Source organism: Trachurus trachurus (assembly GCF_905171665.1).
Source record: "Trachurus trachurus genome assembly, chromosome: 8".
NCBI classification, from domain to species: Eukaryota; Metazoa; Chordata; class Actinopteri; order Carangiformes; family Carangidae; genus Trachurus; species Trachurus trachurus.
This window is the reverse complement of record NC_139905.1, coordinates 7,641,204-7,656,277: the sequence shown is the minus strand read 5'-3', so window position 1 is coordinate 7,656,277 and position 15,074 is coordinate 7,641,204. Positions and strand designations below refer to the sequence as shown.

The window sequence follows — 15,074 nt, the reverse complement described above, 5'->3', positions numbered from 1 at the left end:
AGGTCCTTGTTACACTTGTAATAAGAAATGCCAAAGTGGCCTCTCTCTTTGCACAAGCATTTCTTATTACAAGTGTAACAAGGACCTGTAAGTACACCAAAATACACTATGTATTTACAATGTAAGTACATGTTATTACATACGGTTACATAGGTAATTACACTGTAATTAATTAGGTAGATACACAGGAACAAGGACCCCTTAAAATAAAGTGTTACCATTAATTTGAATGAGAATAATGTGTTATTGTGGGCACGACGGAGAAGTGATGGACATTTTTGACTTTTTTCTGATACAGTATAATAGACTTAATGATTAATGGTGAATACAACATCATTGTTTCAGGTGTCATAAAGACACAGGAACCAAATATAAGAAGAAGTCAGACACCCCCGGCTCCTCTCAGGTCACTTCCTGCCTCCACGTCTCCCTCTCTCTCTCTCTCTCTCTATGTTACAGTTTCAGTTTAGTCTTAGTATCTTGCATAACTGGGCGTCTTCTTCTTCTTCCTCTTCTTCCCCTCTTTCTCTTTCTTCTCCTTCTCCTTCTCCTTCTCCTTCTCCTTCTCCTTCTCCTTCTCCTTCTCCTTCTCCTTCTCCTTCTCCTTCTCAGCTGCTTAGCGCCCAGTAGAGCAGTGGATGATGGGAGCTCCGACACGGCAGGCATGATCTAAAAACCCACTGGCGCTTTAGTGAGCCTCAGCTGGCTTATATAACCCCGTGTGGATGTGCAAACTGCCTTTCTGTTGGGAGAGCTGAGGACTCACGGAACAGACACACACACACACACACAGAGGCTACTGATATGTGGTGTGTGTGTGTGTGTGTGTGTGTGTGTGTGAGGGAGCGGGGGTGCATGTTTAGGAGAATATAGTCAGATTTGTCCGTTTTCTGCTCGGCAACATCTCCCTCCTCTTCTCTTCTCTTCTCTTCTCTACGCTGTCATGTGACGTCACCAGTGTGTCCCCTTGATTTTTTGGACCGGCAAAGCTTCTCTCACCCCCCCACCCCAACATGTGATGTCACTTCCTGCCGGGGCCTTCACCTGAAATGACATCACTTGTGTTGCATAACGATAACCCCCCCCCCCCCCCCCCCCCCCCCCTCCTCCACCTCTCTCCGATGCTTCCTCGCCTGCACACGAGAGCAGAGCGGCAGCTTCTCTCCGTCTCTGGCCGCCCAGAGGCGCCGTGAAACTCCTCATTATGGAAATACCAGGTGTGTGTGTCCGTGAAATGGGAATGGGCAGGTTTAAAAATACATCACACAGAGACGCTGTGTCCCCTCTGACCTCGCTGTGCACCCGCACGCACAGAGAAAAGAAAAATAAAGCTTCTCTCTCTCCTCGCATGTGTGGTATATTATCCTCAACTTAGGTTAGTTCAGGTCAATTGAAATCTGAAGGACGATAGGAACTTCATTTGTGACGATTGACGGTTTATATTCAAATAGAATAAATATAAATAAATGCAGATGTTATAAGAAAAAAAGACGCATATATATTTACAGCATACAAAGATGTTGGATTAGGTGTTTAGTAGTCGAATAGATGAGACGATGAGGGACTCTGAAATGTACCCTGGGAAAACGTGTTTCTTGTTATTCACCCTTTTCCTATGAGGCACTATATTTTTGAGGATACTTTATCTATGTTTATGTTAGCCTTGTCAAGTGGTTGAACGCAGGATTGTAAATTATACTGTAGGTTAGATCCTGTCTTTACTGTGCGTTCACACCAAAAGCTTCCAAAGCGTCAAAACGCCGGAAGTCAATTCATTTTCAATGAGAGCCCGGCGACACTGAGCGACCAAAGCGTCAACAGGCGTCGCCGCGCTTCCAAAGCGTCCAAAGCTTCACCGGACGAGAAGTTGAGCCAGGTTTAACTTTAGGGTAATTAGCTATGACGCGGTTCAGCAGCAACCGGCGGCAACCTGTCAGAATAGAGATGTCCGTCGGCTGCCTTTTTTTCCTTTTTTTTGTATTTCGGCTCCCCAATGACCAGCACGATCGAACTTTGACGCCAGTCACGTGACGAGCGGCCAAAGCGGCTGAAAATAATTGCAGTTATGGGAGCTGTCTTGTCTGACGCCCAGCCTCGAGCGTTTTTGACGCTTTGGAAGTTTTTGGTGTGAACGCATGGTTACAGGTAGTTCCTGTTTTTGTCCATGACTATTCTGGTCAGCTACATCTTTCTGTTGGGAGAAGGTGGAGTTTTGGAGTTAGAAAGCATACATAAGGTTATGGCTTTGAGCCAGAGATGCTCTGAGATTCTACATTTTTGTGACATTGTTCTTTTTCACAACTTGTCCACCAGAGCGTTTTGGAGTTGTTGGATTGTGTATTTCATTAGTTTGATGAAGGAAACCAAGAAATCCCATCAGCCTCCGTAGCGTAGCTCTGAGCAGCTCGCGGCTCTGCTCCGCCGTTCTAAAAATAGCTTGCACCGACAATTAAAGGTAATGAACCTACTGCTATGACTATAGGGATTATGGCAATGGGCCAATTTGCCAAAAATGTTGAACTATCCCTTTAACGCATAGCGGCTTGGCGCGGCCTCGCTGCTGCAGCCGGACGGAGACGTGACAGTCGGTGCCGTGCAGCTCCTGACACCGAATATCACGGGTGTGAGGGTGAAGAGAGAGGAGGAGAGGCGGCGATGGAGAGAGGCCTGACCTATATAAGAAGGAGGCTGAAATATTTATGGATGTGAGTGTCCTAATTGGCAAGCCACTGGGAGCACTGCGGCCTTCTCCTCCAATCAGAGCCTGGGAAGAGGTTAACACACACACACACATACACACACACACACACACACACACACGGCGCCGGTGGTCCGAGGGCCCGAGCTCAGCCTCTGCCCTGTCACCCCATCATCACCCACAGCCGGAGAGACGCCTCGTTACGAGCGGGAGCTGCAGCCTCTCGCCGCTGTTGGAATCATTACCAGAGCTGTTATCATAAGCGTTCTTCTCCGTGGCACATACGGACGGGAACAACCGCTCAGAGCGCAAAGTCAAACACAACCTAATTGGCCGGCGCTTAATCTCCAGCGCTGGCTCACTCACGCTGCAGCGGCTCCGACCGCGAGAGGCCTCAATTACCGTCCACACGCTGACGGAGACGAGGAGACGAGGAGGGGATGAGGGGACGAGAGGACGGACGCTTTCTGACTTCTAGTTTCAACCCAGTGCAGACTGCAGCAGGGCGGGGGGAGGAGGGGGAGAGGGGCAACGTCAGGGGTCAACTGGGACATTGGTGTGTTCATGTGCTGTGACAGAAAATGAGAGAAGTTGAGCATCGTTTGGTTTGAAAAGAAGAAGCACTCAGAGTTCACAGCTTTTGGGATAGTTCAACATTTTGGCAAATTGGCCCATTGCCATAATCCCTATAGTCATAGCAGTAGGTTCATTACCTTTAATTGTCGGTGCAAGCTATCTTTAGAACGGCGGAGCAGAGCTGTGAGCTGCTCAGAGCTACGCTACGGAGGCTCATGAGATTTCTTGGTTTCTCCTCATCAAACTCATCAAACACACAATCCAACAACTCCAAAACGCTCTGGTGGACAAGTTGTGACCTGAACATTCACCACGCTATGAGATAATAACAGAACGTTACCAGACAGAGTTGTTTTAGAGGTAAATTCATGCAAAACCGCTGATGCGTGTTACCGTTTGGGGCAGTTTTTCAGCAAGCAGTCTCTGTATTTACCTCTAAAACAACTCTGTCTTGTAACGTTCTGTTATTATCTCATAACATGGTGAATGTGCAGGTCACAACTTGTCCACCAGAGCGTTTTGGAGTTGTTGGATTGTGTATTTGATGAGTTTGATGAGGGAAACCAAGAAGGGCTTCCAGTGAAATCCCCTTGTGTTTCTCTGAACTGCAGTGAAGGAGTTGTAAAACAAAAAATCGTCATCTGAGGAAAGAATAAATAACTGTTCCATCGTTCTCATGTACATCTGATTGTTGAGAACGATCTGTGTATGTAAAACATGCAGAAATAGAAAAAGAGACACTACAGTCTCTCTACACTCTCTCCAACTCTGAACAAACCAGGAGTTCCTGAACACACCGTGAACATTAGCACGACGGCTACAAACAGAAAACATGTAGAAGAGTGTGTTTTATTTCTCCTTCTCTGCACAGATCTTGTGCCAGTCTAACTGATCCTGGACCAGTCTCTCCACATACCAGTAGTTAGATAGTATATAGACTGTCAGCTGCCATTGAGCACTGACTGTAATAGTGATGGTAAAGTGATTTCCAACATGGAGAAGCTCCACAAACCAACGATTTTACAACACAATTATCCCAAAAAAAACAGTTTCTTTATCCAAGCTGAGACGTCCAAACCACAAAGACTGGACCAGAACAAGGACGGATTATGTGACAGTGGACCAAAGACTCATAAAAGAAAGACATGTTTCATCTCTTTGTGGTTGTTAGACTTCCCAAAAACACATTAACCCTGTGTGATCCATCCACCCCGCCAAATTAAAACTCATGCCAAAATAAAAGCAGATTTACTGAAGCGACGTCTGTTCATGTGTCGGGAAAAAGTTTTCTGTGAGGAGACTATCTGCAGCAAGTTTCTCCCTCCCCATGCCTGAACGCCATTATTTATATCCTGATACTGTTTATTACACAACAGCGGAGCAGAGCCGTAACCATAGAAACATTTTTATCTTGCATCTGTTGCTACACTGTGACAGTGACCATAGAAACGGGGGCTGTCTCCGCTCCAGCATCATCATCTCCACCGTCCCGGCAACATAAACAATGAAAAAAAAAGAAGAAAAATCAACGTTCATTTATCCACAGATGAAAAGTTTTGTGTGTAGAGGAAGGAGTGTGTGTAATTCACAAACAGGTCCAGTTAATTGTCCGGTGAGAGCAGAGTATTGAACTAACCATCCTAACTGAGCTTCATGAGCTCCGAGTCGTTGTTGTGGTTTTTAGGATTAGCAGGCAAATGAGTTGGACGAGCTGTTTCTCCGTCTTTGCTTGCACAAAGGAGAGGAGAGCAGAAATCAATGGGCTGTGTTTACAGGGTACACAGCCGACTGTAACACTGCACGTTATGTTACACACAGCCAAGCAGTAAAAACAGACAAGCTGCTTGGCAGGGCTCAGCCTGGCCAGCCTCGCGCTAAGAGCAGACAGAGACAGCAGTGACACACGGGCCAAGAGCAGTTACTGGCACCGAGCGCCAGTCTGAGACGGAGCGGCAGGGAAAAAAAAGGAAGAAAAAGTGGGACACACTTCAAAAATATTCTGGAGAGTTGAACATGCAGAAGGAAAAGAGGTTTGTTTGCTTTTTTTTTCGCCCCTCGCGGTCACTTTCTACGACAAGCGAAGTGATACAGTAGCTACTCACGTAAGAAGTACTCAGACGGGTCCGCTTCGTAATCTGTTTCCTCGGGAAAGTGGTCGATCTGTTTACACATCCCTTTGAAGTTTCCTGTAGAGACAAACACACAGAGAGAGACAGAGAGAGGTCAGTGGAGTTCAGAGAAGAAGAAACCAAACAGGTAAACTTTTATTCTCAAGGACTGAAATCATGAGTTTGATCCATTGCAGACAAGTGATCAGCAATAATTCATTGGAATTCTGGGTAAAACTAGACATGTTTTAGATCAGAAGTCACTTCAAATGCTGTACTATGCACTCATTGATCCGTACTTATCTTACTGTGTTGAGGTATGGGGAAACACATATAAAAGCACTTTACAAAAGATTTGCATTTTACAAAAAAAGAGTCATAAGGATGGTTCATCTGGGTACCTTGATCATACAAATCCGTTGTTTTTAAAATCGGGTATTTTAAGATTTGAGGACCTGGTCAAATTCAAAACAGGTCAGATTTTGTTTAAAGCCTGGAATAGGTTGCTACCAATAAACATCCAGAAAATGTTTATGGTCAGAGAAAGCATATATGATTTAAGAGGGAACTGTAACTTTAAACAATCTACCATCCATTCTACCCTGAAAAGTTTTAGCATCTATTTTTGTGGTGTTAAAATGTGGAATAGACTAGATGAGGATATAAAAATGTGCAATAACTTAAAACAATTTAAAAGTAAGTACAAACACACACTCTTGGACAGTTATAAAGAACTGGACTGCTAATTTTACTCTTTTTATTTATAATCATGATCTTATTTCATATTAAAGCAATATGTTTTTAATCTTCTGAATTGTATGGAACTACAGATGTATGACATGAATCACAATGTAAGGGGGGGGGCTGAACTTGATAAGCTTTGCTTCTTTCAGCCCCTTCTCAAACTTGCACAGTATCATTGTTGTTTTGTTTCTTGTTACATAGATTGTTTGTCTTTTGATGTGCTTGTTTGAGACAAATAAAAATCAAATCAAATCAAATCAAATTCACTCATTCCAGCTCTGGATTAATAAACCAGCCGACGACCACAACAGATAAAGAGACAAAACCGGTGTCGTCATCCACGTCTCCAGCTTCTCGTGTATTTTATTTTTCTGGTTTTCTTTAGTCAAGTTTATCAAGTAGTTTCAAGATGTTTAATGAAATTTAATGAAAATACATCTGATACAGGATATAGATCCTCTACATCAGACTCAAAATAACGACAACATACAGAAAATAAACACAATATACCATTAGAAACTTCAATAACCCATACATAATATCACCTAAATACATCAGAATACTCTGAAAAATAATCTCCCACATTACCTCAAAGAAAAACAACAGCAACAAAACAAACAAAGATTACAAACAGATTAAAAACCAAGGCTACAATTTCATAACCTTACTGTATATAAAAAATCCTTATTTGACCAGAAATGATCAAGTCTATTTACTGATGGAGCCTGCACTACATCCTCAGGAAACTCATTCCATACTTCTACAGCCCTAAGTGCAAAAAAATGTTTTCTTTTGTCACAATGACACCTTTTTGGGACCTTTTAGGGGTTTTAAGGAGTTCCCTCTTACAGTAGTTCATACCTATTATTCCAGAAACTAACAACCGGTTCCACTGAGGAATCGTATATTTTCTGGACAAGTTTATACACCTCAATCATGTCACCCCTATACCTCCTATAGACAAGAGTTGGCAGTTTTAAGTGCCTTAATCTTTCTTCATATGACATCATGTGAAGCATGTGAGCATCACAGATTGCTATTTGCTGACATTGATTTGCAGCTCTACGTCTCTTCAGCCCCCAGGGTCTACGATCACGCAGCCATGATCAGGTCACGTGAGGTTTTTAAAGCGGCGTAACAGAGAAAAACTAGGTTAGCTGGAGCACTGCTGTCAAGTTCACTTGTGAAACTCTCTCCCAGTCTTTGTTTGATGTTGATAGACCATGTAAAACCTGAGACATGATAGTAAAAGTGGGATGGGATGGGCAGGCAATGCATTTCTTTTGATATATTTGTCATTTTGTGTCATTTTACAAACGCAAGTGGTGGAATCTGGTGGAAATCAAGTAGTTTCAAGATGTGTGATGCTCTTTGTCTTTGCTATTTGCTGACATTGATTGCAGCTCTATGTCTTTTAACCCTGCAGGGTCTATGATAATGCTGCCGCAATCAGGTCATGTGATGTTTATAAAGCGCCGTAACAAAAAAAAAAACTAGGTGATATCAACTATGCTATCAACTTCACTGGAAAATGCAGATTGTAAACTCTCTCCCAGTTTTTGTTTGACGTTGATAGACCATGTAAAACGTGAGACATGATAGTTTAAGTGAAGAAAGGATGGGCACACGCCGCATTTCTTTTGATGTAATTTTTATTGTCATTTTACAAAACTTAAAGGGATAGTTCAACATTTTGGCAAACTGGTCCCATTGCCATAATCCCTATAGTTTTAGGAAAAACTGCCCCTGACGGAAACGTGTATCAGCGGTTTTGCATGAATTTACCTCTAAAACAACTCTGTCTCGTAACGTTGTGTTATTATCTCATAGCGTGGTGAATGTGCAGGTCACAACTTGTCCACCAGAGCGTTTTGGAGTTGTTGGATTGTGTATTTGATGAGTTTGATGAGGAAAACCAAGAAATCCCATTAGCCTCCGTAGCATAGCTCTGAGCAGCTCACGGCTCTGCTCCGCCGTTCTAAAAACAGCTTGCACCAACAATTAAAGGTAACAAAACTACTGCTATGACTATAGGGATTATGGCAATGGGCCAATTTGCCAAAATGTTGAACCATCCCTTTAAAAAAGGGGTGGAATCCGGTGAATCCACTCTACGTGATTTTTTTGTGTATTTTTGGACATAATATGTTAATAAAGCTCATATAGGTGAAGCTGTGCTGAAAATAAAAAGATACCAAACATGGGTATGATAAAGGTTTTTATATAAAGGCAAAAATCAAACGTATTCGAACGAGGCTCAGACCTCTAAAGGGTTAAAAACCCATAAACTACGACCGTCTCTCAGACCAGGAGATGCTCTGCCTCTCCGGCAGCAGGTGGCGGCTTGTAAACAAGAGCGGTGCAGCTGCTCGGACCTGGAGCGGCTCCAACTGCGGCGCGCGGGGAACCTCATCTCCTAATGTTTGTTCATTTGGCCGACACCTCGCCTCCGTCCAGCGCCTCCGTCCATCCAGGAAGCAGAGAGACGGCTTCCCTCGTCCCCTCCCTCCCACTTCCTCCTGTCTGCTCCCCCCCCCCCTCTTATCTGCGGCCGCTCACTGGGACTTCGGCCGTTGATGAGGTCACTCAAGGTGGCGTGGCGGGGGAGGCGCCCATAAGGCGGCCATTAAGGCGACCTGCTGCTGCGGCGAGCAGTGAGCGGGCAGATGCCTGGGCGTTTGATTGGACCAGATTAGCGTTTCATTAACTTCTTCATCTCCTCTCCCTCCCGCGTCCCTCTAATTAGGTGAACAGGTGTTGGTTACCATGGCGCCAGGTGTTGCTGAGGTGGTCTTGGCAGCTGAGGCATGATGGGCGCAGCGGGGGGCGGTTATTAGTTTGTGAACGGTTGACATGTAGCGCAGAGAGAGGGACCTCGGTGACGACCACTCAGACATTAGAGAGAGTGTCACCTGGAATATAAACGCCTGTCAGATCATCAGAGCTACCTCTCGACGCCGCTGCCGACGCCGACGCAGAGACTCAACCCAGGGCAGATTCAGAGCGGTAGGACGTTTGGATTTTATCGCCTCAGTGTCACAAAGAGATTTAGAAAAAGTAGCAGTAAACTTAAAAGGGGCATATTATGGAAATATCACTTTTTGAAGGCTCTTTAACATCTATCTGGGTGTTTTGTTGCCTTCCGGCCGCCAAAATGTGAGAATTGACAAAAAAAAATTCAATTTTTAGGCTCCAAAATTCATGTGGTTTTATGAGCTGTTCCCTCAGTTGTCTGATAGTGATGTCATTAGTGTTCAAATTTGCATAACCCCACCCCTACCTGGTACCGGTAGAAGGGGCGGGGCAAGCAGTGGCTCATTTGCATTTAAAGGGACAGGCACTGAAACCAGCCGTTCTGAACAGGGCTGTTTAGAGAGGATGAAAAGAGCTGTGATGTTTGATCCTTGGCGTATTTTGACCGAAGCATGTCACAGACATGTCTTAAAGACTCCTAGGAACTATTTTAATTTGTGGAAAAGGGGCAGAATATGTCTCCTTTAAATGAGTCTAAAAGTGAGTTTCCATCTACTACAGTAAGTTCATGAGAGAGAAAAAGACCAAAGATATATAAACACTACAAAAACATATGTCCACATCTATCAGCAACAGATACATATACTGTATGTGCACTATGCTCACAAAAACATGCTACAGAATCACATGACATTAGGAAAAAACATCACATCATCATGTAATATAATGTATCTTTGAAGAACATTGTTATGATAAAAATTGTATCACATGGTTTGTCAGGTGACCTCCTATTTGGGTGTAATTAGAGGTGTCACCTGGCTGTGTACCCCAAAGTCACACATAAAGGTGAATTGAGTTGAGTTATTGAGACGCTTCCACCTGAGGTCAAATAAAACTCTGTGTTTTTTCATATCTATCTCAGGAAGTGTCGTATTGCTGAGTAATATGAAAATACAGACTTTGAAATAAACGTTGCATACAGGTGGAAATTTAATATAAGTTTGAAAATGTATTTAAAAAATCTATGTACTTCGTAATTGTATAGATAAGTAATAATAAAGTCGTTAATCTGCAGCAAAAAAGGAAGGCGACGCCAGTTAAAGTGATTTCTGTGTATTCATTCACCACAGATCTGGGGAGCTTCACTGACCTTTATGCAGAACGTCACTGATTTATTAATTAAGTTTCTGTTGCACTTTGTGTACACTGACTCACACTGAGTCACGTTTAACTCTTTTTATATGTACATTGAGCATGGAAACACAAATCACTGGATATCGATGCAGAGAAACTTTATCAGAATCGCTGCGACCGTACGACCTGAAGAAAACTCACTAATCCTCGCTCTGCTCCTCCTTCACCTCCGACCGTCTCCGCTCTGGCCCCGTAATCAAAAAAACACTTTTCAATTTTCATCAACAGGTTCTGTAGCAATTAGGACTAAAGACAGAGGGGGGAGATAAAGAGAGAGAGAGAGAGAGGGAGGGAAGCAGGGAGAAGGAAAATGTAATGGGAACAGGACGGAGAGATAAATATAGGAAGGGCAGGGAACAGAGAGGTTTTGAAGGACGGAGAGAGGGAAGATGGAGAGGGAGGGGGAATACATCAAGTCTGAGTGTCACAGTTTGAGCCCGGGTAACTGCTGAGCCATGAAAAAGTCCTCCAGAGTTTAACGGACCTGCACGGGTGTGAACTTGATGTTCTTCTGATATGTGACGAAGAGAAAGTTCCTGGAGATCAGGAGGACGGAGTTTTCACTCTGCAGGTAAATCCTGTTAAGACGCTACGGCGGCTATCGCTGCTAGCTGCTAACATCTCAGGCTGCTGATGGAAATATCACTTATCTTTAAAGGGGAACTACTTTATGCAAATCCAGTCGCTTTTTTTCGCTGTTTTGCTAACACGTGCATTTGTTTTCAACAAAGCTGGAAAGAAAGTAATCAATGGAGCAGTGGAAAACGTTAAATATCATATATGTGTTACAGTGTATTTGTGTAGTCCATACACACCGGGGACCAGTGTTGGGCAAGTTACACCCAAAATATAATAAATTACATATTATTAGTCATTTGAAAGTAATTCGTTACATTACTGTCTCTGAATTGTAATGCATTGCACTACTTTTGCATTAGGCTACTTTTGAGTTACTTTCGCCAAAATAGCCGCAGAAATATGACTGTAGCTAACGTGTAGTTTATTGCTGCTGATAATACATTCAGCGGAGGGTGGTATAGCCTTATGACTGTGTTGGCCTCTAATATGTTATGTTAATGTTATGTTAATATGTTGATGCATAATTATTTATTTGACACTGGCACTTTGCACTTTTTATGTGTGCAAATAGTACTTAAAGCAGAAGTAAGCGATCCGGTCGTTTTGGCTAATGCTGCGTTCTAGGCAGGCTTTTGAAACCGTAAATTACAGCTTCAAGTCACAACTTACGACTTTGTAGCGTTCCAGGCAACCCACTCGTGTTTTTCCGACCTGTTTTACCGGTGAAAGTCACTATAACGGCCACTCGTAACTTCCGACCTGTGAACTCGTACCAGATCGAACTGGTACGACTTCACAGGTCGGAAAAACACGAGTTACGAGTTGCCTTGAACGCACCATAACAGTCCTCGTCCCTACGTCACCACATTCACAGCGTCCCTTGGCTGCACACACAGCCCTGCATGCCGTTCTCTCTCCTCATTGGATAAAAACTGTAGGATACGATAAATCTTTTCTCCTCGGCTCAGAGCAGAGCAGAGGGACTGAGAGACCCGTGTTTCAGTCCAAACACTCTATGTAAGTGATTGCTGTCGGAAGATATAACTATTTAAGACTTATATTAACACAAATATATCACTTACTTCTGCTTTAACTAACTTAAAGCTACTGAAACTATGTTTTACAGGTGATCTATCAAGAGTAACTGCCTAAATAATGGCACATGCAAACCGCAGGATTGAAATCACAATTATGCGCGTTGTAATCGTGTCCGCCATGGAGAGTGTGGAAGGAGAGCTGGATGGCCACAAAACGCAGAATGAAATTTGATCCGATGAATTAATAGAAAGGAGCAAATAAACATATTGTTGATCCACAGTAAAGAAGAAAGGTGGGAGAATATCTGAGAAAAAGTAAAAAGGTGGGACGAGAGCTGGGACACCGGGTCAGAGGAACTGATCTTACAAGGTTGGTTTTCAGCCAAGAGACGCTAAGTCGAAGGCAGAGAGCCTCAATTCTCCCTGGAACAAGTCATTTAACCATCACAATTACTCCAAAGCTGTTTAATTAAGGTAAAAAAAACAAAACATCTTGCATAGTTCCTCTTTAAATAAGTCGTATCTCTAGAAGAGGAGACAGCGGAGGCGTCGGCTGTAAACACAAGTGATCAGAAAGACGACTTGTGTTTACATACGACTGCAGAGCTGGTTCCCGGTGGAGCCGTACGAGCAGCAGCAGCAGCAGCAGCAGCTCAGCCCACAGAGCGCCATGTGTGTGTCTTAACAACGTAATCAAGTGGGTGTACAGTTAAGATGTGGTTGTGCAGCTGGCCGTCCCATCCGCCGCCGGTTTAGCTGTGCGATTTTGTAACAGCAGCTGTGGCGAGCGAGCGAGCGGCGGCCTATTGGGGGAAACCACTTCAATTAGCCTGCTGAAAGATTTATGTGACACTTAACCGCTCCTTTTCTTGTACGACATGTTAAACTCAGCAGGCTGGTAAATGGTTTGTAATGTGCGTTTTCATTTCGGAGACCTCCCCAACATGAGCGTAGACGCCCCACGGAGGTTTGAGGGGGAAACCACCGATGAAGGTAGAGGTGTTACGAGAGGCTCAGGTGTGGAGAGGGTCAGAACATTTATAGCTCGAAGAGAAACACCTGTATTCACTTACAGCAGGGAAAAAAAACTGGGTCCTGCTGCTGTTTGCTGCTCCACATTTATCTGCCTGAACCAGGACACACACACACACACACACACACACACACACAGAGGGAGACTCTAAAAGTCGTTTTAAAGATCACAAATGTTCTGTTAAATATTAATAAACTGTAGCCACAAGAGTCAGGACGCAGATTTATGTCCTCAACGATGAAAAAACAAGTTGTGTTCAGTTGCTTTGAAACTGAACGAGGAGCTGATTGTGAGCAGTTCACACCAGAGAAGCGACTGTTCCTGTTAAACACGGCTGATTCCTGGAGGAGGAGGAGGAGCTGCTCACACCTGGAAAAACTCAGCAGCAAAAGCAAACAACAGGTACTAAGATGATTTTTAAGTTTAATTAGCAGTAGAAGTTTCTAAAGTTGCACTCTGACTAACTGCTGTAGAGGTGTAACGTGATGATTAGAGTGTAGGACAGACTCTATAGTGAGTTCATCCAATTAACATCCATGGTTAAAAAAGTTATTAAAAAAGTGCAAACTGTTTCAGCTTCTGACAAACACGTCTTTGACACTGCAGGAACGTTGACAATCACATACCATCGTAGTTCCGACCATAAACGACAATTCGGCGGCGTTATTCCCTAAAGTCGACCACTACATAATAATAACAAAATAACTGTAAAGACAAAACGATATATTTATCAAAAATGGACCTATTAACAAGTGTGGGTAACGTACTGTAGATTCATCCACATTAATATGAGACTCTTTTATAACCAAATACAAACTCCTCGTTGCCCGTTTAATTAAGTTGTTTCAAATGAGAGAATAACTGTCAGATCAGATCAAAGATGGGTATGGTAAAGGTTTATAAAGACCTCTAAAGGGTTAAAACCCCATAATTCACAGATAGTCTCGGTCTGGATCGTCTCTCTGGCTCATAACGCAGGATTTTGATCAACATCACTGCACACCAGGTGATCACAGTACAAACTGGAACAAGCTACTGAAGGACGACCTCCTCCTCCCACCTCCAACACCCTGACATCCCTCCCTCACCCTCACCGAGCATCTGGAGCAGCTCTTCTTCAGCCCTTTGCACTTTTTAATCATATTTAGTTGCTCGTACTTCCTTTAAAGTCTCCTACCGCTCTGAAACTTTAGAGTCGCTCACTTCGCTCGTACGTCACTTTGCATCACAGCGACTGGCTGCCAAACGTGTGGATGTAAAAACACCGGAGGAGCAGGAGCTTTAATTTCAGGTCAGTGAGAAGGAAAACCCGGAGAGATTTAGATATTCAAACACAAGATGTCAAAGGTTTTGCACATTTTTTGGCGTTAAACTCTCTGAAGACAAACATCATGACGTGAAGAATTAACTAACGAGGTGGAAAAAAACAGGTTTTCCTGACTTCGAGGGCAGAGAGTGTAACTTTTAATCACAGTTGGTTACCGTCTCAAAGGGCTTCAGTGATTTAACACAACAAATGAAAAATGAACTTCAAACCCTCATCGAGAGAGAGAGTGAGGTTTGGGATGGAGTGTGTGTAAATGTGTGTGTGTGTAGCCTATAATAGAGATGGTACCAGGGCCGACTGAGCTGTATAAATCAAATGGGAGGTGGTTATCAGACCACCACAGTTATCTAGCAAATGTAACGTTACGTCTTTGAACTTTGTGAAGTTTTACGAGGAGAAACAGGAGATCGGCGGAGATTAAGCGTTAGCTAGTAGCTAACGTTAGCTACTAGCTAGTGAGTGACCAAAACAATGATTTCCCCCCACTTTTCGGAAAAGTCATGTAATGCCCGTTCAATCGCTCTTTAGCTGAGTCTGTCTTCCATCACGGACACCATTTTTCTGATATATAAGTTCATTCAAAATTTCCTACAAGCAATTTAAATCTGCTGATGAAAATTTCCAATGGTTTCCAATGGGAGTTAACCCTTCCATGACCATTGTTTGTCCAACCTAGCAACAGTAACCTTGGAGGGCGATTGTGAGGCTGGTTTTGAACAGGAGGGGTTGTCCAGACTCACTCCATCAGCCCACTCTGCCCCCCCCACCCCACCCTCCACCCCCTATAGAGGGAGTGAGCTATGGG

The 15,074-nt window shown here is 43.6% G+C and overlaps 1 protein-coding gene across 3 annotated transcripts in view; it reads right to left on the bottom strand.

The window, feature by feature from the left end:
• The window catches only part of cacng2a (calcium channel, voltage-dependent, gamma subunit 2a), a 93,418-nt gene that overhangs the window by 24,677 nt on the left and 53,667 nt on the right, over positions 1–15,074 (bottom strand). For all 3 annotated transcript variants that reach the window (XM_083977775.1, XM_083977776.1, XM_083977774.1), the window contains one exon: positions 5,377–5,460. In XM_083977775.1, coding sequence (XP_083833901.1) covers positions 5,377–5,460 — 84 coding nt within the window. The remainder of the gene's footprint in view (positions 1–5,376; positions 5,461–15,074) is intronic.